The sequence below is a fragment of the Myotis myotis genome, unplaced genomic scaffold (genome assembly GCF_014108235.1).
Source record: "Myotis myotis isolate mMyoMyo1 unplaced genomic scaffold, mMyoMyo1.p scaffold_m19_p_5, whole genome shotgun sequence".
NCBI lineage: Eukaryota > Metazoa > Chordata > Mammalia > Chiroptera > Vespertilionidae > Myotis > Myotis myotis.
This window is the reverse complement of record NW_023416357.1, coordinates 43,406,399-43,430,350: the sequence shown is the minus strand read 5'-3', so window position 1 is coordinate 43,430,350 and position 23,952 is coordinate 43,406,399. Positions and strand designations below refer to the sequence as shown.

General features: G+C 43.6%; 1 protein-coding gene across 1 annotated transcript in view; it reads right to left on the bottom strand.

Moving 5' to 3' along the window:
* The window catches only part of CMYA5 (cardiomyopathy associated 5), a 106,406-nt gene extending 83,919 nt beyond the window's left edge, over positions 1–22,487 (bottom strand). Inside the window, exon 1 of the mRNA XM_036308186.1 lies at positions 22,227–22,487. Coding sequence (XP_036164079.1) covers positions 22,227–22,375 — 149 coding nt within the window. The 5' untranslated portion in view covers positions 22,376–22,487. The remainder of the gene's footprint in view (positions 1–22,226) is intronic.
* Between the last annotated feature and the right edge of the window lie 1,465 nt (positions 22,488–23,952).

Genomic DNA, 23,952 nt, shown 5'->3' with positions numbered 1-23,952 from the left:
ACCTTGACAGATAGCTTTTATTACTTTTTTTTCCCCTGGATACCATTTCAGAGACCAAATTATGCCCAGCAATTTTAGCTAATGTTCTTGTTGGACAGTTTACAGATATAAATTTAAACATTTTTTGACTAATAGAAAAATTAATTATTTAATAATTTTCATAAAAAGATAAAAACCAATATTCCTTCCAAGATATTACAAAGATCAAAATGAAGTTGGATAGATTCCAAAACATTCAGGCCTGCCCCCAAACCCTTCTTTTCTAAAATTAGCTAAATGGAATTGGTGTCTCCATTTCCAAGTTACCAGAAGAGGGAATCTGACACTGTTGGAGTCCATTTCTCCCTTGACCAGGGTCACAGTCGCCCACCTTGTGAGTTGCAGCAAATTCTCAAACAAGGACTGACCTGGGTATACAGACTACAAGGATTAGAAGGCACTTATCTTTCTGATAACAGCGAACAGATAATTAAGAGATTTCAATAGAGCCTTGAAACCCTACAGCAAAGATGCCAAAGTGTGTGACAAGCCATGCATATTGAGGCCTAAATTAAAAACTTGTTCCTTTTTATCATACGATAAGTCAAGCTAGAATAAACAGTGATAGTGACATTCAGCTGGTATTTAATGCGAAAAGCTACTTCAACCTCATATGACTGTGTTTGGTCATTGCTCTGTGTTATATTTTCAATTAAATTCCTAACGGGATATTAACTAGTTGATTTGTTCCATTGTTTAAATAAGCAAAATCTTCTGCATCATGTGTTAAATATTCTGAGGAGCAGGTAATGAAACCTGAGGCAAGTACAGTGCTCCATGCTGTTCTAGTAGACATTTGACATCCTTTTTGACAGTCCAGCATCTGCCTATTTGGTGAATTCCCCAGCTGGTGGGTCCTGCAGGAGGCAGAGCTGACAATGCCAGATACTATTCCAGTGATGACCTTCACACCCATTCTAGACTGACCTGAGGGCTACGAATGAAAAACATAGATGGTGGAGCTCCTCATTCTCTCCGGCCGTAGCAGATGTTGCAATAGTGAGCTGCTGGTATGGAAGTGGTAACAGTACTAATTGTGACATCTAGTGCTCAACAATAATGGTAACCATTTCCTCACCAGAGGATTATTTTTTCAAAAACAGCTTTATTGAAATACTAGAGGCCCGATGCACAAAAATTTGTGCACTCGGGGGGAGGGGGGTCCCTCAGCCCGGCCTGTGCCCTCTCGCAGTCTGGGACCCCTCGGGAGATAACGACCTGCTGGCTTAGGCCCACTCCTGGGTGGCAGAGGGCAGGCCCAATCCCTAGGTGCAGCCCCTGGTCGGGCTCAGAGCAGGGCCGATTGGGGAGTTGGGGTGCCGCCCCCTGTCACGCACAGAGCAGGGTCGATCAGGGGGTTGGGGAGCTCCCCTCTGTCACGCACAGAGCAGGGCTGATCAGGGGGTTGAGGAGCTCCCCCCTGTCACTCACAGAGTAGGGTGGATCAGGGGGTTGGGGCGCTGCCACTGTCACACTCAGGGCAGGGCCAATGGGGAGGTTATGGCTCTACCCCGTCACACACAGAGCAGGGCCCGTGGGGGGTGGGGGAGATTGGGGCGCCGCACCTTGTCACACACAGAGCAGGGCTGATCAGGGGGGTTTGGTCGCTGCCCCCTGTCACGCTGATCCCGGTGCCGGGAGGCCTCGCGGCTCTGCTGATCCCGGTGCTGGGAGGCATATTACCCTTTTACTATATAGGATAGAAGCCTGGTGCACGGGTGGGGGCCGGCTGGTTTTCCCTGAAGGGTGTCCTGGATCAGGGTGGGGGTCCCCACTGGGGTGCCTGGCCAGCCTGGGTGAGGGGATGATGGCTGTTTGCAGCTGGTCACACACCCTTCAGGGTGGGGGTCCCCACTGGGGTGCCTGGCCAGCCTGGGTGAGGGGCTGAGGGCCGTTTTCAGGCTGACGGGTGACTGAAGCTCCCAACCTGTCCTTTTTTCCTTTTTTTTTCATTCTGGGCCAGCTTTAGCTCTGAGGCTTGGCTCCAGCTATGAGACTTCCACTGCTGAAAGCAGGTTTCTGGCCTTTGTTTACCCTTCTGTATTTGAAACAATGTTGCGGTCCTGCTGGCTGAAGCCCGGGATTTTGTTTAGCTTCTATTTTTGTAACATAGTTGCTTAGAGTGCAGCTGAGAGGCGGGCAAGGCAGGCGGGGAAGCTTTGGCTTCCTCCATCACTAAAGCAAGCAAGCCTCATGTTAGTTTCCAGCTGCCTGGCTGCCGGCCGCCATCTTGGCTGTCAGTTAATTTGCATATCTCACTGATTAGCCAATGGGAAGGGTAGCGGTCGTACGCCAATTACCATGTTTCTGTTTTATTAGATAGGATAATTCACATGCCATACAATTCACCCACATACAATTTATTGGCTTTTAGTCTATTCACAGAGTTGTCCAACTATCCCCACAATAGGTTTTAGAACATTTTCATCATCCCCAAAATAAACCCCACACCCTTTAAGCATCATCCCCCAATCCTCCCCCATCTCCTTCTCAGCTCTAGGCAACGATTAATCTACTTTCTGTCTCTACAGGTTAGCCTATTCTGGACATTTCATACAAATGGCAATATATAAGATGTGCTCCTTTGTGTCTGTCTTCTTTCACTTAGCATACTGTTTTCAAGGTTCATCCAAGTTGTAGCATGAAGCATACTTCATTCCCTTTTATGGCCGAATAATATTCCATTGCATGAATAGACCATGTTTTCTTTACCCATTCATTAGTTGGTGGACATTTCTATTGTTTACACTTTTTGGCTATTATGCATAATGCTCCTATGAACACTTGTGTACAAAGTCTTATGTGGACATATGTGTTCATTTTCATGGGTATATACTTAGGAGTGGAATTGCTGTATCACATGGTAACTCTGTTTAACTGTTTGAGGTACTGTCAGATTGTTTCCAAAGCAGTTGCACAATTTTACATTCTTACCAGCAGTGTATTCTTATTTTTCCACATCCTCACCAGCACATATTATTAATTGCCTTTTTTTAATTATAGTCACCTTAGTAGGTGTGAAGTGGTATCTTGTGGTTTTGATTTGCATTTTCCTGATGGCTAACAATGTTGAGTATCTTTTCATGTGCTCATTGGACATTTGTATATCTTCGCTGGAGAACTATCTATTCAGACCATTCACCCATTTTAAATTGGGTTATTTGTTTTTCTATAATTGGGTCACATAGTTCACCAGACCATTTTTGAGGCATGGTTTTAAGGATTGTTCCTGGCTACCAGAGCCTACTTTTCCACACTTCAATGATTTTATGAGCTACCAATATCCTTTGAATAAAGTCATTTTCTGCTTAAATCAGTCATAGTTAGCTTCTACTGCAATGCAAACCCCGACTGACAGAGTCTGGAATGCAAGGCAGCACCAGCACCCCTCACCTAGAGAAAATCACTTATATAAAAGGCTTTACTGGCAAATGGAAGACTGTTAAGTGGCAGGGTTGGGTTTCTGAATTCATGATTCTAAACTCTGAAACTATGCAAACTCAATCCAAGGGAATTTACGGGATTTACAAGTGAAAACTTTGGCAGGTTGAGTAGCAAGTAGGAACTGGAGCACAGAAAAACAGAAAGAAAACTAAGAAATGGTTGTCAGTTCTTGTTATTTCCCCCTAAGATAAAGTAGGCCATTGATTCCTGTAAGTTGTTCAGATGATAAGGCCCTAATTTTCTGGTGCCGGCAGTCCTCTCTCTGAGTTGGTCCTGCAGCCACAGAGGTTGCATAACCCTGCATCTTTCTGCCAACCGAGGTTGGTATCCAGGGCCTCCACCAGGATGTTCTTCCAAAGGGTCAAGTATGTAAATGATGTAGGAGTTCTAGTTTTATCAGCTGATTTAACTACACATTCGGTTATCACACAAGTTTAGTTCATATATCAACATTGCTAACTTTAAGTTAGCTAAATAAGAATATCACTCCCTCCTAGAGTTATTAGTGATCTGAGGCTGAAGGTTTGGAGAAAGTTGTTCTCTGCAGTTTTCTCCTGGATAACAACACCCTTGGCTCACCCCTCTGAGTAGGACAGACTGAGCACAACAGTAGTGCCAGTCTGCCTTTGGTTTCCCCTCACAACCCTTCTAAGCACCTACTCTACCCTTTCTGATGCCTTTTTCTTCCAGGGGAGTATCTTAGATCCTGTACTTAAAGGGATTTGTTTGAAAGGGAATCCAATGTAAAACAGATGCTAATAGGTTAAATTGTAGTAGGCAGTTAGGCAGAGTAGAAAGGACAGGCCAGATGCAGAATGTCCCCAGGGCAGAAAGCCATGGGCAATTGTAAAGTGTTACCTTGCCCCCAGGGTGACCTTTCCTCCCCTAGCATATCACTGGTCATGGTTTAGACCCCCTAACCTTTCATATGGCTAGTATGCAGTTCAGACCCTCCCTGACCTTTCCTCCTTGGCATGCCACTAGTCATGAGATAGACCCCTTAGAAGAGGAACAAGAGGACCGGAGAATAACCTTATATGACTTCCATAAACCCTTGCATGACCGCTCCCTTAAGCAGTAAGCCCTCAAGACAATGAGGTTCTGACCAGCATCAAATAATCTTAGGAACAAAGCCTCAAGCCTGTTGCCCGCAGAGACAAGAGATAACATCTAGGCCTCAGTTGTCTTTCAGCTCCAGGCCCAGAAAAACAGCAAGGCCAGACAAGTGATTCCATGGCTGACCTCAAGGCTAATGACCACCTGCTTTGACACATGACCAATCAGTACAGACCATGACCCTGAAAGGACACACCTGGAAAGCTGATGAATATTCCACTGAGATAGTCCCCTGGGACAGCAGTAAGCAACCAATGGTCCTTGGACCACTGGTGGTCCATGAGGTCCGAAAGGTTGGCGACCGCTGCCCTGGGACATCCCCTAAGATCTCTGCCTTCACAGAGGGGATAAAAACCCTCAGGACAGAGGACCCAGCATTCATTCATTTTCTCTCTCTCTCTCTCTCTCTCTCTCTCTCTCTCTGCCTTCTTTCTTTAGACATATCTCTTTGCTTTCTTTCTCCTAAGCTCCAAGGGCCATTCTTTTGACTCTATAGCTTGTTTCCTGAGTCCATGCATAGCCCAGCTGGCTCACTTCTTCTACCTCTGTGACTTTCTAAATAAACTGTTGCTTGTGTCTAGGTATTGGCTCTGAATTCTTTCTTCCTTTTTTTTTTTTCAATCTTCACCTGAGGATATTTTTCCATTGATTTTTAGAGAGAGTGTAAGGGAGAGGGAAAGACAGAGAGAGAGAAACATCGATGTGAGACAGGCACATCGATTGGTTGTCTCCTGCATACGCCCCGACCAGAGCCAGGAGCTATAACCAAGGTACGTGCCCTTGGCCAGAATCAAACCCAGGACCCTTCAGTCTGTAGGCTGACACTCTAGCCACTGAGCCAAACCTCTTAGGGCTTCTTTCTTAGCCAGAAATCAAGTGCCAAGGTTGCTGAACCAAGGTCCCATCGCCAGTAACACCTAGTACCAGTTCACCGCTAAGAAACTACTAATACTCTAAAAGGTGTTTGCATTTCTATATCATTGATCTCTCTATACTGACTTGCTTTTTGCCTACTTCAAAGACCACTTCTCAGTTGTCATTCTCCTTGCCTTTATTTTGGCATCTAAGAACAAGATGATTTGTTATGAGTGAGAGGATATGAGTGGTACAGATCTGAGAGGAGGAAACCTGAGATCCTGGGATGAAATGTTTTGTGGTGAGACTCAACCAGTAATTTATTCAACAACCATCTCTTAAGCACCTACTATGTGCCAGACACTGTGTTCTAGCTGCTGGAGATGCAGCAGATAAGCAAGGCCCCTGCTCTCATGGAGCTTCCTCTCTAAAGGTGACAATAAACAATAAATAAACAAAAAGACACTGATACTGCCCTAGCCGGTTTGGCTCAGTGCCGGGAGCCGGTCCATGCTTGCTGTTTCAAGGGACCTGGCATATATGGCATACTGTTCTTAATATGTTTGCTCACCTTCTTGGCACTATGTGTTTTAACCAAGGTCTCTGAGAAAGGTTGTTTCCCCAGGTAGGGATTTTCCCCTGAAGTTAGGGAGGGAATAAAACCTCTTAACTAAGTGCCAGGCGGGTAATTAATCACTTTAACTATGAACAATCATGCTTAAGCTACATAATCTTTACTCCCTGGAATGGAGATAAGAAACGCCCTAACCTTTGGAATAGAGATTGATAGGATTGAATCAACTGGTATAAATACAGATGTAAGAAGACGGAACGAGGAGAGACAGAACCTAGGCACAGAACCTACACAGAACGTTCTCTAGAGACAGAAGAACTTCGCTGGAGAGAACATGGCAAAAGATCCTGGACAGAAACTGGCCTCAGAACCTAGAGACAGAACCTAGCGAGAGAACATGGCAAAAGATCCTGGACTGAACCTGACTACAGAAACTGGCAAGAGAACCTGACTAGAACCTAGTGACTGAACCTAGCTGGAGAACCTGGACAGAACCTGGCTGGAGAACCTAGCGAGGGAACATGGCTACAGAACCTGGCTGGGGAACCTAGCAAGAGAACATGGACACAGAACCTGGCTGGAGATCCTAACCAGAACCTCACTGGAGATCCTGACCAGAACGTGGCTAGAGAACCTTGCTATGATGATCATCTGAACGCCCTCTCCGTGTCATTCCTCCTTCACTAACTCCGTCCACACCTTTGGGGACCCCTGGACCTGCTGGGGTTGGACCCCGGCAGCTCAGTGGATAAAGCATTGGCCTGCGGACTGAAGGGTCCCAGGTTTGATTCCGGCCAAGGGCACATGCCAATCCCCAGTAGGGGGCATGCAGGAGGCAGCCGATCAATGATTCTATCTCATCATTGATGTTTCTATCTCTCCCTCTCCCTTCCTCTCTAAAATCAATAAAAATATATATTTTTTAAAAAGACAGATACTGATAGATGCTATGAAGAGCAATGTGAAATAGGGGAAAATGTAATAGTGATAGATGTGAAAAGAGCTCCTTAGGCCGGGTGGTTGAGGAAAGCCTCTTTTAGAAATCTGACATGTAACAGAGTGGCATGCTCAGTCTGACTCCTTGTTCCAGCCTACCTTGTTACTATGGCCTTCAGGATGACAGCTCCTGCTTTAGACATGATAATTATTAGAGGAATGCTGCTTGGAACATGAGTTTTTACAAAAATAGCCCTTCCCATTTTCCCATCCTGAACTCTGTACTTTCTTTCTTTTTTTTTTTTAATTAAATCTATTGTTCAGATTATTACATTTGTTCCTCTTTTTTCTCACCATAACTCCTCTCCTCCCAGTTCCCACCCCACCCTCCACCCTCACTCCCCACCCACTGTCCTCATCCATAGGTGCACGATTTTTGTCCAGTCTCTTTCCGCATCTCCCACGCCCCTTTCCCCCCCAAGAATAATCAGTCCATTCCCTTTCTATGTCCCTGATTCTATTATAATCACCAGTTCATTCTGTTCATCAGATTATTTATTCACTTGATTCTTAGATTCACTTGTTGATAGATGCGTATTTGTTGTTTATAATTTGTATCTTTACCTTTTTTTCTTCTTCCTCTTCTTAAAGGATACCTTTCAGCATTTCATATAATACTGGTTTGGTGGTGATGAACTCCTTTAGCTTTTCCTTATCTGTGAAGCTCTTTATATGACCTTCAAATCTGAATGATAGCTTTGCTGGATAAAGTAATCTTGGTTGTAGGTTCTTGGTATTCATCACTTTGAATATTTCTTGCCATTCCCTTCTGGCCTGCAAAGTTTCTGTTGAGAAATCAGCTGACAGTCGTATGGGTATTCCCTTGTAGGTAACTGAGTTTCTTTCTCTTGCTGCTTTTAGGATTCTCTCTTTGTCTTTTGCTCTTGGCATTTTAATTATGATGTGTCTTGGTGTGGTCCTCTTTGGATTCCTTTTGTTTGGGGTTCTCTGCGCTTCCCGGACCTGTAAGTCTATTTCTTTCACCAGGTAGGGGAAGTTTTCTGTCATTATTTCTTCAAATAGGTTTTCAATATCTTGCTCTCTCTCATCTTCTGGCACCCCTATAATTCTGATGTTGGTACGCTTGAAGCTGTCCCAGAGGCTCCTTACACTATCTTTGTATTTTCGGATTCTTCTTTCATTTTGCTTTTCTGGTTGGGTGTTTTTTGCTTCTTTGCATTTCAAATCTTTGCCTGGAATCTTGCGCTCCTCTGGTCTGCTGTTGGGAGTCTGTATAGTATTCGTTATTTCAGTCTGTGTATGCTTAATTTCTAGTTGGTTCTTTATCATAACATTGAGGGTCTCATTAGATTTCTTGAGGATCTCACTACATTTATCAACGGCTTCTAGACAGTTCTTAAGAGACCTTAAAACTGTGGTTCTAAATTCAATATCCTCCATTGACAGTTTTGTCCTGTTTCTTTGTCCCTGCATTTTTTATGCTTTCTTGGTGCACCCCCTAGTGGTCTTTGTGCCCAGTCTTGTTGTAGTTAAGCCTTGATTGTTGTCGGCAATACTGGGAGTGATTTGACCTCCAGGCTACCTGGCTATGAGAGTCCGCTGTGTCTGCAGTGGGAGGGCTTCTGTGCTGGATCTCTAGGGCGGTGCTAATCTAGCGTTTGCCTGAGGCTATCTGGCAAATGGCTCTGCGCAGGGCTTGGGCGCGGCGGGTCCCTGGGGATCTACAGGGCGGGCCGGAGCAAGCAGTTATGGCTGCTCTCAGTTCTGTCCCTAGGGGCTCTGCCTCACAGAGTCCCAGCAACTGCTGCAAACCTCGGAGAGAAAGCTGCCTTCGAGTTCCGACCGAAGCCAGACAGTCCTGCTTCTCCTGTTTGAGTCTGGGTCCCTAGAGACTCGCCCGGATCTGGAGCTCAGAGCCTGAAACTCCCTCCCGATTGAAAACAACAACCGTGCCCTCCGCCACCAGCCCGCTCTGCGTGCACACCGCACCTCAGTATTTCACTTCAGCACTGCGCCTCCTCTGAGTCTGGGTATGATATTCTCTTTCCTCCTAGTTGTAGAATTTCCACTCAGCCAGCCTTCCTGTGGTTCTGGATGATGTCCGTTCCGTCGTTTAGTTGTTTTTTTTGTTTTGTTTTGTTTTTTTCTCTGTACTTTCTTAAGATGGATTTGAGGAACTACTAGGTCTCCCATCTTCTACGTTGGTGCCTTCTCAATCAATGAACCTTTCCTTACTCCAAACTCTGACATTTTTATTTGACCTTTTGAAGAGTCAGGATCATAGACTTTGGACTGGTAACATTTACTCTGAAACCTGAAGAGTGGATTTGGCTGAAGAGTTCCAGGGAGAGAAAACAGCAAGTGCAAAGACCTAGATGCAGGAGCAGGCTCAGCATGTTGGAGATTCCAAAGAATGAAGAATGACTAGAATATAGTGAAAATAGCAAAATAGCATGAGAGGAAAGCAGGTCGGTTAGGGCTTTGAAAGGTATTGTAGAGTCACCGAGAGGTTATCTTGCCCAAGACACACAGTAAGTGGCAGAGCTGAGATGATAATCTAGGCCTTTTCAATCCTATCCGGTGTTTTTGCATTGGAGCCTAGTTTATGCCCAAAATGGTACTAGATGAAGAGGTGATTTATTGAAGCCCTTCTGGGAGATCCCAAAACTCTAAGAAGAGACAAAGACCATTGTCTCTCTTTCCTCATTCTATGAAAAGGATTGTCCAGTCACTCCACATTTACATTGCTGCACAAAAAAGTAAATTAATACACCAGGTCAAATCCAATACAAAGTCTATCTATTAAATGCAGATCTGAATTTTATAGATATTACTAGAGGCTCAGTGCACAAAAATTTGTGCACTTGGCAGGGGCAGGGGGGCTTTCAGCCCAGCCTATGCCCTCTCACAGTCTGGGACCCTTCAGGGGATGACCACCTGCTGGCTTAGGCCCACTCCCCAGGGGATCGGGCCTAAGCTGGCAGTCAGACATCCCTCTGGCAGCCTGGGAGCCCTCAGGGGATGTCCACTTGCCAGCGGGGAGCAGGCCTAAGCTGCAGTCGGACATCCTTAGTGCTGCTGAGGAGGCAAGAGAGGCTCCCGCCATCACTGCTGTGCTGGCAGCCTTCAACCTGGCTTGTAGCTGAGCAGAGCTCCCCCTGTGGGAGCGCACTGACCACCAGGGGACAGCTCCTGCATTGAGCATCTGCCCCCTGGTGGTCAGTGTGTGTCATAGTGACCAGTCATTCCCAGTCCTTCTGCTGTTAGGGTCAATTTGCATATTACCCTTTTTTTTTTAAATTAAATCTTTATTGTTCAGATTATTACATTTGTTCCCAGAGGCTCCTTAAACTATCTTCGTATTTTTGGATTCTTTTTTCATTTTGCTTTTCCAGTTGGGTGTTTTTTGCTTCTTCGCATTTCAAATCTTTGACTTTATTCTTGCGCTCCTCGGGTCTGCTGTTGGGAGTCTGTATAATATTCTTTATTTCAGTCAGTGTATGCTTAATTTCTAGTTGGTCCTTTATCACAACATCGAGGGTCTCATTAGCTTTCTTGAGGATCTCACTATATTTATCGGCGGTCTCACCAGTCTTTTCGAGGGCCTTAATAAATTTATCGGCGGCTTCTAGACAGTTCTTGAGAGACCTTAAAAGTGTGGTTTTGAACTCTATATCCAGCATTTTGCTTTCCTCCATTTCTGTCATTTGTGTCCTGTTCTTTGTCTCCGCATTTTTATGCTTTCTTGGTGCACCACCTAGTGGTCTTTGTGCGCAGTCTTGTTGTAGTTAAGCCTTGATTGTTGTAGGTAGCACTGGGGGGGATTTGACCTCCGGCTAACTGGCTGTGAGAATCAGCTGTGTCTGCAGTGGGAGAACTTCTGTCCTCTAGGGAGGTGCTAATCTAGCCTTTGCCTGAGGCTATCCAGCAAATGCCTCTGTGCAGGGCTTGGGCAGGGTCGCACTGGATCAAACAGGGCGGGCGGAGCGAGCAGTTATGGCTGCTCTCAGTCCCGTCCCCAGAGGCTCCGCCTCTCAGTGTCCCAGCAACCGCTGTAAGTACCTCGAAGAGAAAGCTGCCCTCAAGTTCCAACTGATGCCAGACAGTCCCGCTTCTCCCGTTTGAGTCTGGGTCTCCAGAGACTCACCCGGAACTGGAGCCGAGAGCCTGAGACTCCCTCCCGATTGAAACAGACAACCGCGCCCTCACCCGCCAGCCCGCTCCGCACGCACCTCCGCACCTTTGTATTTTACTTCAGCAACGCACCTCCTCTGAGTCTTGGTATGCTTTTCTTTCCTTTTAGTTGTAGAATTTCCCCTCAGCCAGCCTTCCTGTGGTTCTGGGTGATGTTCGTTCCGTCTTTTAGTTGTATTTTGAAGTGGTTGTGCAAGGCAGCAATCTCCGGTGTTTACCTATGCCGCCATTTTGGTTTCTCTCTATTTATTCTTTTATTTTATTAATTGATTAATTTATTTATTTATAATGTTCAATAAATTTCTAAGAGTAGTGACTAGCCCAAGCAGGATGGAAGACCAAAACCTCTGGAACTTTCTTTTTCACATTATATCATAATTTTGTAGAAGTCTTTTTGGGAGCCAGATTTTCTTGGACGTACACATGAAATCACTGATTTTATTCCAAAAATGTTAATCAATATTCCTATGCAATTTACTGTTTATAGTCTACATGAAATGGAAAGTTTCACTTGGATTTTTACTAAGTTTAGTTTTTTAGAAGCACCATAAAATAAATCTTTTATTGCTAATAAAATACAACCATTTTGCCCATAATGTACTAACATGATTATCTTTTCATCAATTGCTCCATTAGTGCATTCATTAGATACAATGAAGGCCATCATTAGACCAGGGATGAATTTTTATCATCACAATTAAATAAATTTGGTTTTTGACCTGAGTAAGGAAAAAGAAAGTATATTATGATTTTTAACTCTCAGAAAGAAAACAATGCATAAATAATAATAACTGATATATTTTCAGCTTGATACAATTTTACTATATAGGATAGAGGCCTGGTGCACAGGTGGGGGCTGGCTGGTTTGCCCTGAAGGGTGTCCCGGATCAGGGTAGAGGTCCCGCTTGGGTGCCTGGCCAGCCTGGGTGAGGGAATGATGGCTGTTTGCAGCTGGTCACACCCCCTTCAGGGTGGGGGTCCCGCTTGGGTGCCTGGCCAGCCTGGATGAGGAGATGATGGCTGTTTGCAGCTGGTCACACCCCCTTCAGGGTGGGGGTCCCCACTGGGGTGCCTGGCCAGTCTGGGTGAGGGGCTGAGGGCCAATTTCAGGCTGGCGGGTGACTGAAGCTCCCAAACTCTCCTTTTTTTCTTTTTTTTTTATTCTGGGATTTATTTACCTTCTATGGCTGTCACTGGTGCTGAGAGCCAGCTTTAGCTCTGAGGCTCAACTCCAGCTCTGAGACCTCAGCTGCTGAAAGCAGGTTTCTGGGTTTGTTTGGGTTCTATAATTGAAACACTGTTGCGGTCCTTCTCGCTCCAGCTCTGACAGCTGAAAGCAGGTTTCTGGGGTTTGTTTAGCTTCTATATTTGCAACATAGTTGCTTAGACTGCAAGCTCAGAGGCCAGCAGTGGCAGGCGGGGAACCTTGGCTTCTCCATCAGTGGAGCAAGCAAGCCTCCTGCTCCCTTCAGCTGCCTGGCTGCCGGCCGCCATCTTGGTTGGCAGTTAATTTGCATATCGCCCTGATTAGCCAATGGGAAGGGTAGCAAAGTTACGGTTACTTACCATGTTTCTCTATTATTAGATAGGATGGTAAATACCTATTAAACATTTATCACATGATCTCATAGAGCATGTAGAGAAATTATTTTGGTGTTGCTATGTTTGACCTTATGAACATTAATCACACTGGATTGCCTAATGTCTATTTTTAAACATAAGATCTACTCTTCCTATTACACATTAGGAAACTTAATACAACTAAGGTACTTGTGAGGATTAGCTACTACATAGACTTTCTGGGTCTTTTATGCTTTGCTTTTAAAATTAGAAATAGAAAAAATATTTTTAAGTAAATTTATACTCAAATAAAAAAAAGAAATTGGCTAATAAAGACCAGATGTGTGCACACTGTGTATATACATATATATACCATTAGACTAGCATACTTACTAGCTGTCTGACATTAGGTAAATTGCTCAATATTACTAAGCCTCCATTTTCTGTTCCATAAAACAGAGATGAAAACAATGCCTATACATACAGCTATTGTGAAAACTACTCAAAATAACAAGTGACAGTACTTGAATTCCTTGAGTAAGTGTTGGTTTCCCTCTCCTTCTCTGTGTTTCTGTTCACTCATCAGAAACATAAGCGGGTCAGGGACATGATGCTAACATTCCTTCTAGGACAAGTGTCATCAGCAGCTAGGCTTTCCTGCCAGATTTGAGCCACAGGAAAGTGAAAACTTTTGCTGTAGGCAAATAGAAAAGTGCTAACAAGACAAACCTGGAGACTGACAGGAAAATCCCAGGGGGGGGTGAGCAATGAGGTTTCAAGAACTGGAACTTAAAGGGCCAGGGTTCTAGTAGCTCCCCAGGCCCAATTCATTTCACTGGTGCATTTGTTTCAACTACTAATTACTAGTGGTATTATTTAATGTCTGCCCTCACCAGAGACCAAACCCTATAAAGGTGAGGAACTATGGCCCTGGCTAGTGTGGCTCTGTTGGTTGGAGCATCGTCCCTTACACCAAAAGGTGGCGGGTTCAATTCCCAGTCAGGGCACATACCCAAGTTGTGGGTTCCATCCCCAGATGGGCACATGTAAAAGGCAACCAGTTCATGTTTCTTTCTCTCTCTCTCTCTCTCTCTCTCTCTCTCTCTCTCTCTCTCTCTCTCTCTAAAATAAAAAGAGACTAGAAACTGTTTTGTTCATTCACTCCACATTTACATTGCTGCACACATAGTAAGCCCTGCACACATAAGTATTTGTTGAATAAATGAAGCTGTTTTCTTACAGTAGATGCATTTTTGAAATTGGAGGTGTCACAAGTTTAGCTAGGCTACTTACTCCATGTATTGCTGCCTCTGCCTCCATTTTGTTTGGCTGCAGAGTCCTAAGCTGACGCTAGCCCCCTCATTCAGGTCCATGCCCTAAATAACAGGCAGAGTCACAGGCAAACCTAAGTTCCTGATATGACTTCTCTAATAGTTTTTGGGACCAACAGTCTCCCCCACACGACCTTCCAACACCTTCCACTTGTGTGCCCTTTAGGTAACACTCCTGTGGAGCTTACCAAAACCTCACTCATCTTGGTTTGAATCGACCTATCCAGCCTTAGCCTGGGAACCCCAAAGCACTCCATCCCTCAACCCTAATAGAGGTGTGTCCCCCAGGTCCTGTCAATCTCTCTGCCCGCACTCTGCCTTGGCCTCCCTGGGGGCTCCCTGAGATATGCCATATTCTTCCTCCAGGATTTCTGAGTAATGAACTTCTCTACTTCTGTTTCTCTTGTGGTCTTTTGTCAAACTCAGGGTCATCATTAGGCACCCTATGCTCCACTCAACACATGTTAATTTAACAAAGTCATCCATGGACACAGACAATAGGGTGGTGAAGGCCTGGGGTGGGGGGCTGGGAGAGGTCAATGGGGGCAGGGGAGGGGGGACATATGTAATACTTTCAACAATAAAGAATTATTTTTTAAAAAGATATTTTTAAAAGTCAGGAGGAAATTAATTTTATTTACAAATCAACAATTTCAAAACCCTTGGTGAAATCAACCTTTAAAAGGAAATTTGTGGTTTGTGTAAATTCCTTTTTTAAAGTATTTTTTTATTGATTTCAGAGTGGAATGGGGAGGGAGAGAGAGATAGAAACATTAATGATGAGAGAGTGTCATTGATTAGTTGCCTCCTACATGCCCCACACTGGGGATTGAACCCGCAACCCAGGCGTGTGCCCTGACCAGGAATGAAATCGTGACCTCCTGGTTCACAGGTCAATGCTTAACCACTGAGCCATGCTGGCTGAGCTAAATTTTCTTTTAAAAAGAAGCATACCCAAACTAAGAAAACATAATGGCTCCATGGGAGGGCTTTAAGCATTCAGAGTTTGGTAGACTGAATAGCAGCATCAATTAATCTTCCCACATATTTTGGACTTCATCAGATTAGCATGTGGAATTTTGAAACTGAACACATCCAAGTTGCCTAATAGAGGACTCTCTGAGCAACAAGCAAAGTCTATTCTTATCCTTCTACCTATGATCTGGCTCAAGGGTCCATCTAGGAGAGGCTTTCTGACAAGTCACAGAGGTGGGAATGATGACTACACTATAGACACCCTAACTGAATAATCCCTCAGTATTTATCATTGTCTCCTCTAAGCTACAGTGTTTCCAGAGTCACTGGACATTGTCAATCCCTGGTAAACAAATGGTCAACAACCTCACTCATTTTGGTTTGACTTGACCTATCCAGCATTAATTCTATCTAATCTAACAGGTTCAACATCCCAACTAAATTTGCTTCTTGCAAAAGTATGGATGATTTGACATTCACTTGCTTATTTATTTGTTCATTTATTCATCCATTCACTTATTCATTCTACAAATGTTCTCAGTCCTGGAAATCCTGAGTGATTCTGGATGAGAAAAAGAAAGCTTAGACAGAGCAGCAGTAAGTAGCACAAGAACTGGAACCAGGAATTAAAACAATATCTAACCACACTAGAGGCCCAGTGCACAAAATTCGTGCACGGGGGGAGGGGGAGGCCTCAGCCCAGCCTGCACCCTCTCACAATCTGAAACCCCTTAGGAGATGTCTGATTGCTGGTTTATTGTGCCTAAACCAGCAGTCGGACATCCCTCTCGCAATCTGGGACAGCTGGCTCCTAATCGCTCACCTGCCTGCCTGCCTGATTGCTCCTAACCACTCTGCCTGCCTGCCGCTAACCACTCATCTGCCTGCCTGATCATCCCTAACCACTCTGCCTGCCTGCCTAATCACCCCTAACCACTCGCCTGCCTGCCTGATCGCCCCTAACCACCTCTGCTTCAGCCTCCGCTGCTGTGGCTTCATCCAGAAGGATGTCCGGAAGGACGTCTCAAAGGTCATTCAGCTGTCTGGTCTAATTAGCATATTATGCTTTTATTATTATAGATGTTGTGTCCAGCTATAAACTAAATCTCATTTTAAGCTACAAACTAAATCTCATTTTAAGAAGAATACATGTCTTTTCTCTATTCCTTTGTTAATGTCCTTAGTATAGCATTTATGACATTATGTTGGGGTTAACTGCTTCCCCTCACCCGACTGTGCACAACTGTTCCTTGAGAGAAGCAATTGTGCCATCCAATCACCTTTATGTCCCTGGTGCCTAGCATGGGGCCTAGCACATATAACTCATTGTCAATGGAGCAGTTCTATGGATTCTAGGAAAGCTAATGAATTTCTAGATATTATCAGGCCTACATTGTCCAATATGGTAACCCCTAGCCACATGTGGCTATTGAGTACTTGAAATGTACCTCCATGGGAGGAATTCATATGTGCTGCAAATATAAAATACACGTCAAATTTCAAAGACTTGACACAAAAATATAAAATACCCCATGAATAGTTTTTATATCGATTACATATTGAAATACTTTGGATAGTGGGTTAAATAAAATATTAAAATTAATTTCACCTTTTTACCTTTTTTAAAAATGTAACTATTAGAAAATCTAAAATTATAAATGTGGTTCATATTTTATTTTGATTGGATAATGGTGGACTAAACAAAAGATTTACTATACAGGTACAAACCACATCCAGTCTCTTGTACCTGATTCTCTAAGTTTTGGTAGAAAGAGGAATTTGGTTATCTTGCCTGAATTGAGTCAAGGCATTTACTAAGAGTAGGTTCAAAATATCCAAGGAATATAAGACTTTTGGGGGGGCAACATTTTATTAGTCAATACGTTCTAGACTTTACTAGGTATGCTGTTTTAAAGAAAAAAATAATTCCAAATCTTACTGTATTCACCTACATTGAGTTAAAGTCTCAAGGGCATGTAATACCCATGCAGCCAACACTTAAATAGCTCTTCAACTTCTGGCTACAAGTGCCTGTTTTATCCTCTCCTCCCCCGGTCTCTGGCATCCTGAGCAGTCACCCATCCCATCTCAGCTCTTTCTACTGACCTTACAAGAGGGCTCAAATAACACACTTGTCCAAACACCTAGATAAGCATAGCCGGGGGAGACATATAAATAGGTCTATGGAAACAGAGTGCTCTGTACTGATAACAAAAACGATTTACAAACTCCCTTTACCTTCCAAAAGGTTTTCTACAATGATTATTTAAATGTAAATGTCACTAATAATTTTAGTTCTATCAGCTTAGACAGACCTATTTTTTACAAGCACTGACAAAGCTGCAATTGAAAGTGATGTTAAGTCTTGGTTCTGTTGTGGCAAAATCCTCTGTGCTTAAATAGAGAAATGAAAATTGACCAACAGAAAATGATCCAAAACAAAAATACTGAAAAATTTCTAAGTGATCTATGGGAAAGATTAAAAGAGTCAGGCTTCATTGGTCTACAATCAGAAAAAAAATCCCCAAACCAGTGAGTGTCTATTTACATATCTCCCCCCATAAAGAAGGTCATGAGTTTGAAACATTCAGCACAATGTTTGGCAGATAGTAGGTATTCAATAAATGTTAGTTGAATGAATATATGACTGTATATACTCACTATTTAAGGGAACACTGGAGTCACCATGCTTTTTGTTTTTTAAAACCCTGAGTGGTATGGTAGATAGAACACAGCTTCCTATTTCACTCAGAGCAAAGCTTGAAGTCCCTACCTTGGCCTACAAAGCCCTACATGATCTGCAACCCAACTATTCCTTCATCTCACCTCTCACCACTCTCCCCCTTATTTACTTTGCTCCAGCAACCTGACTTCCTTGTGTTCCTCAGACAAACCACACACATTCCTGCCCAGTCCCCTTGCACCAGCTCTTCCCTTTGCCTAATACACCCATTCCTTAAGTCTCTACTCAAATGTCACTTCATCAGGGCGGCTTTCCTCACTACCTTATCCAAAACAGCACAGCCCTTATCCTGCTGTCTGTCCTCATATCACTTACTGCCACCTAACATGTTACATATGTGTTTTGTTGTCTCCCCAGACTGGAAAGTCACTCCCAGGAAGCAGGGACTTCGTTCATTTTGTTCACTGCTGTTTTCTTTGTGCCTAGAAAGTACCTGGCACATCATAGGAGATCAATAAATAGCTGTTGAGTGAATAAACTAACAAACGTTAGACTGGAATCCAGGAAGGATGATCCCAGCACTTTCTCCTTACTTTGAAGTACTTCATACATACCTTTTCTTCCTCAAATATCATAACAGTTAATGACATTTTATGTTTTTATGTTTCTCCACCTAGAATGTGAACACTCAGAGGATATTAATGGATTCTTAGCTATTATTTTATTCCCAGCACCTTGCATGGTCTATGGCAATTAGTAGGCATTCTATAAATGTTTAGTGAGTGAATGAATACAGAAAAGCCAAAGTAGAATAGAATCATTAAACTTATTGAAAACTGAGACCACCCCTCTTCCTTTACTGATGAATGGTCGGCAGAAGGTAAAGCTTCGCTGCCAATGAGTTATCTGAAGGGATATAAGAAACTAAAATTTAATGGGAACCTACTAAAGGCCAAGCATGCTTACACACGTTCACAGAGTTTATTTAATCTTAAGACAACCTTATGAATGAGAAGTATTACTATCATTTTACAGATAAGAAACTTGGGGTTCAGAGAGGATAGGGAGTTTGCCCATGACAGAATGAATGGCTAATAGGATTCACACTCAGGGCTCTTCATGCCATGTATCACACTCATATCGCTGAATAATGCATCAGAAAGGCATTTCTCTGATCCAATGTAAGTATTGGCATATGTAACAGTGAGCTTTCCTGAACTAGAAAAGAATTTTTACAATTAAAGATTTTTTCCCCCTTGATTCAGAAAGGTAGCTCTGGATAAATTTAATATATATTATTCGTGAAAAAATAAAAAGACTTACAAGCAGATTTTACTTTGTACATTTTGAATTTTTAAACATAAAATTTATATTTTCTGATAATAAAATGGATTATCTGTTCATTATAGAAAACCTGAAAAATACAGATAGATATAGAGTAAAAGCTTTAGTCAACTATTATCCCATGACTCAGAGACAACCATTATTAACCTTTTAACAATAAGGTTAATAAAGTTTAGCATAACCTTCATTATGTTAACCTTTATCAACCTTTAACACCTTTTTCCAATATATATTTTATTTTTTAAAGTGAGATGACTTTAATTTATACAGTATTTTTTCAAATGCTATATATGTATTTTCCATACTGTTAGAAATCTTCATAAATAGCATTTTAATAATGGCTTAATATCACATTAAATAGATGCAATAATTAATCTATTATTACTTAGGCTATACTATTTACTTTTATGTTTCTCTCAATGTAATCAGTTTGTAATTCAACTTCTGAGAATGATTCTGACCTTTGAGAATATGCAGAGACAACTTCTTCATTCAAGAAGGGGAAAAAACTCCCACTAGTATTCAAAGAGATGAAGCCTTTCCTTTTCCTCTAATAACCTTTCAATGTAGAGATTAGCTGGAGTCATTCAAGTTTCACCTTCAGTAAGGAAGGGAAGCAGTGAAAGTCTACAAGTAGCTTGGAGTAAACAGACCCAGGCTCACATCTTGGTTCTTATATTTACTTGCCTTGTACCCTCAGTAAATCGTATACTAGTAAAACCTCGGTTTCCTCATCTGTAACTGGGCAATCACCTCATGGAGTTGCCGAGGTGTTTAAAATGAGGAAGCATATGTAACCACAGCACTGAAACTGGCACAGAGTAAATGGGCCTCTTTGTAATTGTAAAACGTTGGTGGGGGAGCCATCATGACATTATTCTTGCCTCCAGTAGATTAGAGAATATGCCAAATTCTCACCTCTAGTCTCAGAAGTAAGCACTTCAGGCTACCTTTGTAAACTCACATGCAACAAATCAGTTTGATTTCTGACAACACTTGGAAGTAGGAGAAATTCGGGGTCTCCCAGTTCTCCCAGGAGTTCCTCCCTACTGACATCTCCCTACCTCTAGCTATAGCTACCAACCCGTTCCCCTTGCCCCCACAATGGTTCAATTCCTTGGCATCTCCTTTCTCTCTCTCTCTTATTGATTCTCTGATCTGAGCCCTTAGCAAACCCAGCTTTCCAACCTGCCTATTAGTCTAAGTTTCCAATAACACTAGTCTAATCTTCTAAATCCTGTTCAGTTCATTGATTTCTTGTTACCAATGTCACTGAACCCAAATTTTTTAAAAAATGTGATGGTTTTCAAGGCCTCCACCACCACCTACCTATTCCCTCGGGTTTCCCTCCGCTCTATTCATTCTGGTTCTTGTGCTAGTGTCCACCTTTCCATCTGTAGTCAGAGCAGGCTAAGTTTACTGCAGGTAAAGCATGTCTTTATCTGAAGAGTTCAACCTTTGTCAAAGGGCAATGCAACCCCAAAGGTGCTTTGAATCACTATCAGCTGCTCACATTGTAGGGAAAATGAGGTTTCAGATTCTCAGCGGTGGGGGAAGTAAATTATGGGTGGACAAGGACATAAGGATCACAGACACCATTAAGGGAAAAAGGTTATAAAGTCTGGGATTGACAGATCTCCCTCTCAATATTCCTTATTCCTTGTTCCATTTCCTACAGGTGCTTTCTCTTCTGCTTTTCCATTCTGCACTTCCTGCCATTCTGTAAGGCGCCCAGGACAGGTCCACTTGTCGGGGCAGTCACAGGTCTATACACTCTCTCCTGACCTTCCCCAGGCCCTGGTCTGTCCTCCCCGCCCTCTCACTTATTTAGTACATAGTGTCACACTTTCCCTATTGCTCTCTAACTTTTCCCATAAAGTCCTGGAGGACAGGGGCTGTGCCTGCTTCCCACTTGGCAGCTGACTAGTAAATATGTGACCCATATTCCAAACTTATCTGACAGACCATTCACCCGAATCAATGCCAGTTTAGGGCTACTTCAACTCCAGCTCTATTGGCTTCGGTTGGGCAGTACTTTTAACTTTGGATAAGATGGGCATTCTGAAATGCTGCACATTATCTGTCACCTACAAAGTAGGCCTCTCTATTGATATTAATAGAAATAGGAAGAGACATAACTGACAAAAACAACACAAAACAAACAAACCCCATACCCAAAGAGAACAAGTAAAAGTAGAAATAAATCTAAATAGAGAGATGATTTCTACTTATCTCATTTTAGGGTCCCCATGAAGGGAGGGAAGAGGAAGATCTAAGTCAGCGGTTCTCAACCTGTGGGTCGAGACCCCTTTGGGGATCGGACGACCCTTTCACAGGGGTCGCCTAAGACCATCGAAAAACACATATATAATTACATATTGTTTTTGTGATTAATCACTGTTTTAATTATGTTCACTTTGTAACAATGAAATTGGGGGTCACAACATGAGGAACTGTATTAAAGGGTCGCGGCATTAGGAAGGTTGAGAGCCGCTGATCTAAGTGTAGGGAAAACCATAGTTTTATACAGTATTATCTAATTGCATTCACATTCATTGAAACGTTGGTATTTGGGACCACGAAAACAAAAAAAAAGCAGGATTTTAGAACGAGGGTTGCTGAAACTCATGCTTCTTTTCTCCAAAGAATTTATGGGCCTTTGTACCAAAATAAAGTTCCCTCGTGGCAACCTGGCCCAGTATTAGCCATCCAAGAGACCGCCACCCTCACCCCCGCCCAAAGGTTGTTCCTGTGCCTTAGGACACAAGTTTCAGCGTTCCAGCACATTCTGCAGTTAGGGAGGACCCGAAGTAAATTCCCAGGAATAAACAAGAGCTGCAAGTGACGAGGAGCTGGTAGGGAGGAGAGGGGGTAGTGAGGGGGGCGCCGGGGAGGAGGGCGCCGAAGGGATGAACTTGGCAGCTGCAGGCGGGCCTGTCACTCCAGCTGGCAGGAGGCACCTTCACCTTTAAGTTCTTACCAAGGCGGCGCCCCCAGAGAGAAAGTACTTCTTTCTTAGCTCGAGGGGAATGAACTCAAGCAATTAAGAGGAGGAAAGGGCCGGGGCTGAGCCGCGAAGCACCTGCCCTCGGCGGCCGCATTTCCAGGCCGGGCCGCGCGCTGGCTGCGGCGCTGGGAGAGGCGCACACGCTACCTGGCGTCCGGCTCCTCCTCCGACTCCGTGGCCGTCTCGTCCTCCTCGCCCTCTGACTCCTCCTCGGTCTCCAGCTCGCGAGTCGCCTCCTCGTCCCCGTCGGAGCCGAGGAAGCTCTCGGTGGCGTGGTTGCTGTCGCTGCTCGCCATCGCGTCTTTCCGGCCGGAGCTGGAGCCCGAGCCGCCCGCGCCGCGCCTGGTGTTCTCCCTCTGACTGCGCCTCTGGCCCGCAGGGCGGCTCGGGTTCCCGGCACGGGGGGCGGGCGCGTCCCGCGACTTTAAATAGAAGGCGTCAGAAAGTTTCGCTGCCGAGCTACCAGGATCCGGACTCAGCTTCTCCTCTTCCCGGTGTCTGCCAACTTCCCCCGAGCCCGCCCCGCGCCGTTCGGCGGATCCCTGGCGGGCCCTTGGGGCAACTGAGGATCGCCCATCACTCCAAGGAGCGCAGGCTCCCAGGCAGCACCAGGTGGAGAGGAGGAAAGGCGCCCCAGGGCTGGGAACCTCTTTCCTCTAGAGCGGGTTTGGTAGGCTTCGTTTCCAGCCAAGCTACCCAACCTAGTAAGTACTCCTTACTGAACAAGGGACTTACTAGTTCAGGCACTCAGCTAAGGGTCTCACTTCCATGATCCCCTCACAAGTCCGCTGTGCAAGGTTTAACTGCAATGCTGGTCTTCTAGGAAGAAAAAAAAAAAGTAGCTAGCCTGTTCAGGTCTCGGGGCTAGTCCAGTGATCCATGGGGAACTTAGGCTTAAGTTTATTGATTTTGAATTGAGTGAAAGTTTATTCACTTTGATCTATTTTTCAGCAAAACAGGTGAAAAGCAGCAACAGTAAAATGAGCTGTGTGCAGGGCAGTGTGTGTTTTTCCTCATCTTTCAAAGTTTCTCACCTTTGAAAGATGAGAAAACTGCCAGTGAAGGAGTCCATACCATAATAAATTCGGGGTGAGAGGAACTTTATTTGGAAATGTCATAATATTATAAAGGAAGATGCCCTAAATACGTAACCATCCTTGAGTGCTGCACAGAATTACTATAGAGTACTATTAACTACTGTTTATAACAATGATGGTGAACCTTTTGAACTTGGCGTGTCAGCATTTTGAAAAACCCTAACTTAACTCTGGTGCCGTGTCACATATAGAAATTTTTTGATATTTGCAACCATAGTAAAACAAAGACTTACATTTTTGATATATTTTATATATTTAAATGCCATTTAACAAAGAAAAATCAACCAAAAAAATGAGTTCACATGTCACCTCTGACACGCGTGTCATAGGTTCACCATCACTGGTTTATAATGATTACTCAAGTCACTATAATATTAATTATGCTCAACACATTCTGATAAAGAAGAGTTGCACAGTGTATATTTTAGGAAAATTTTCAAGAAAGGGAATATATAAAACATAATTGCTTTAAAAGTGTTAAATATCAATAATCTAAAAAATTCATCTGTGTAGAAAGCTCCATTCCTAGTAATACCAGAGAAATAGGGTGTTGATGTAGTTAGTTGGCTTAACAATGAAAGAATGTGATTCCAAGACCCTCTGTATAATCTAAATCAGTGGTTCTCAACCTTCCTAATCATGACACTTTAATACAGTTCCTCATGTTGTGGTGACCCCCAACCATAAAGTTATTTTCGTTGCTACTTCATAACTGTAATTTTGCTACTGTTATGAATCGTAATGTAAATATTTGCTATGCAGGATGTATTTAGGCG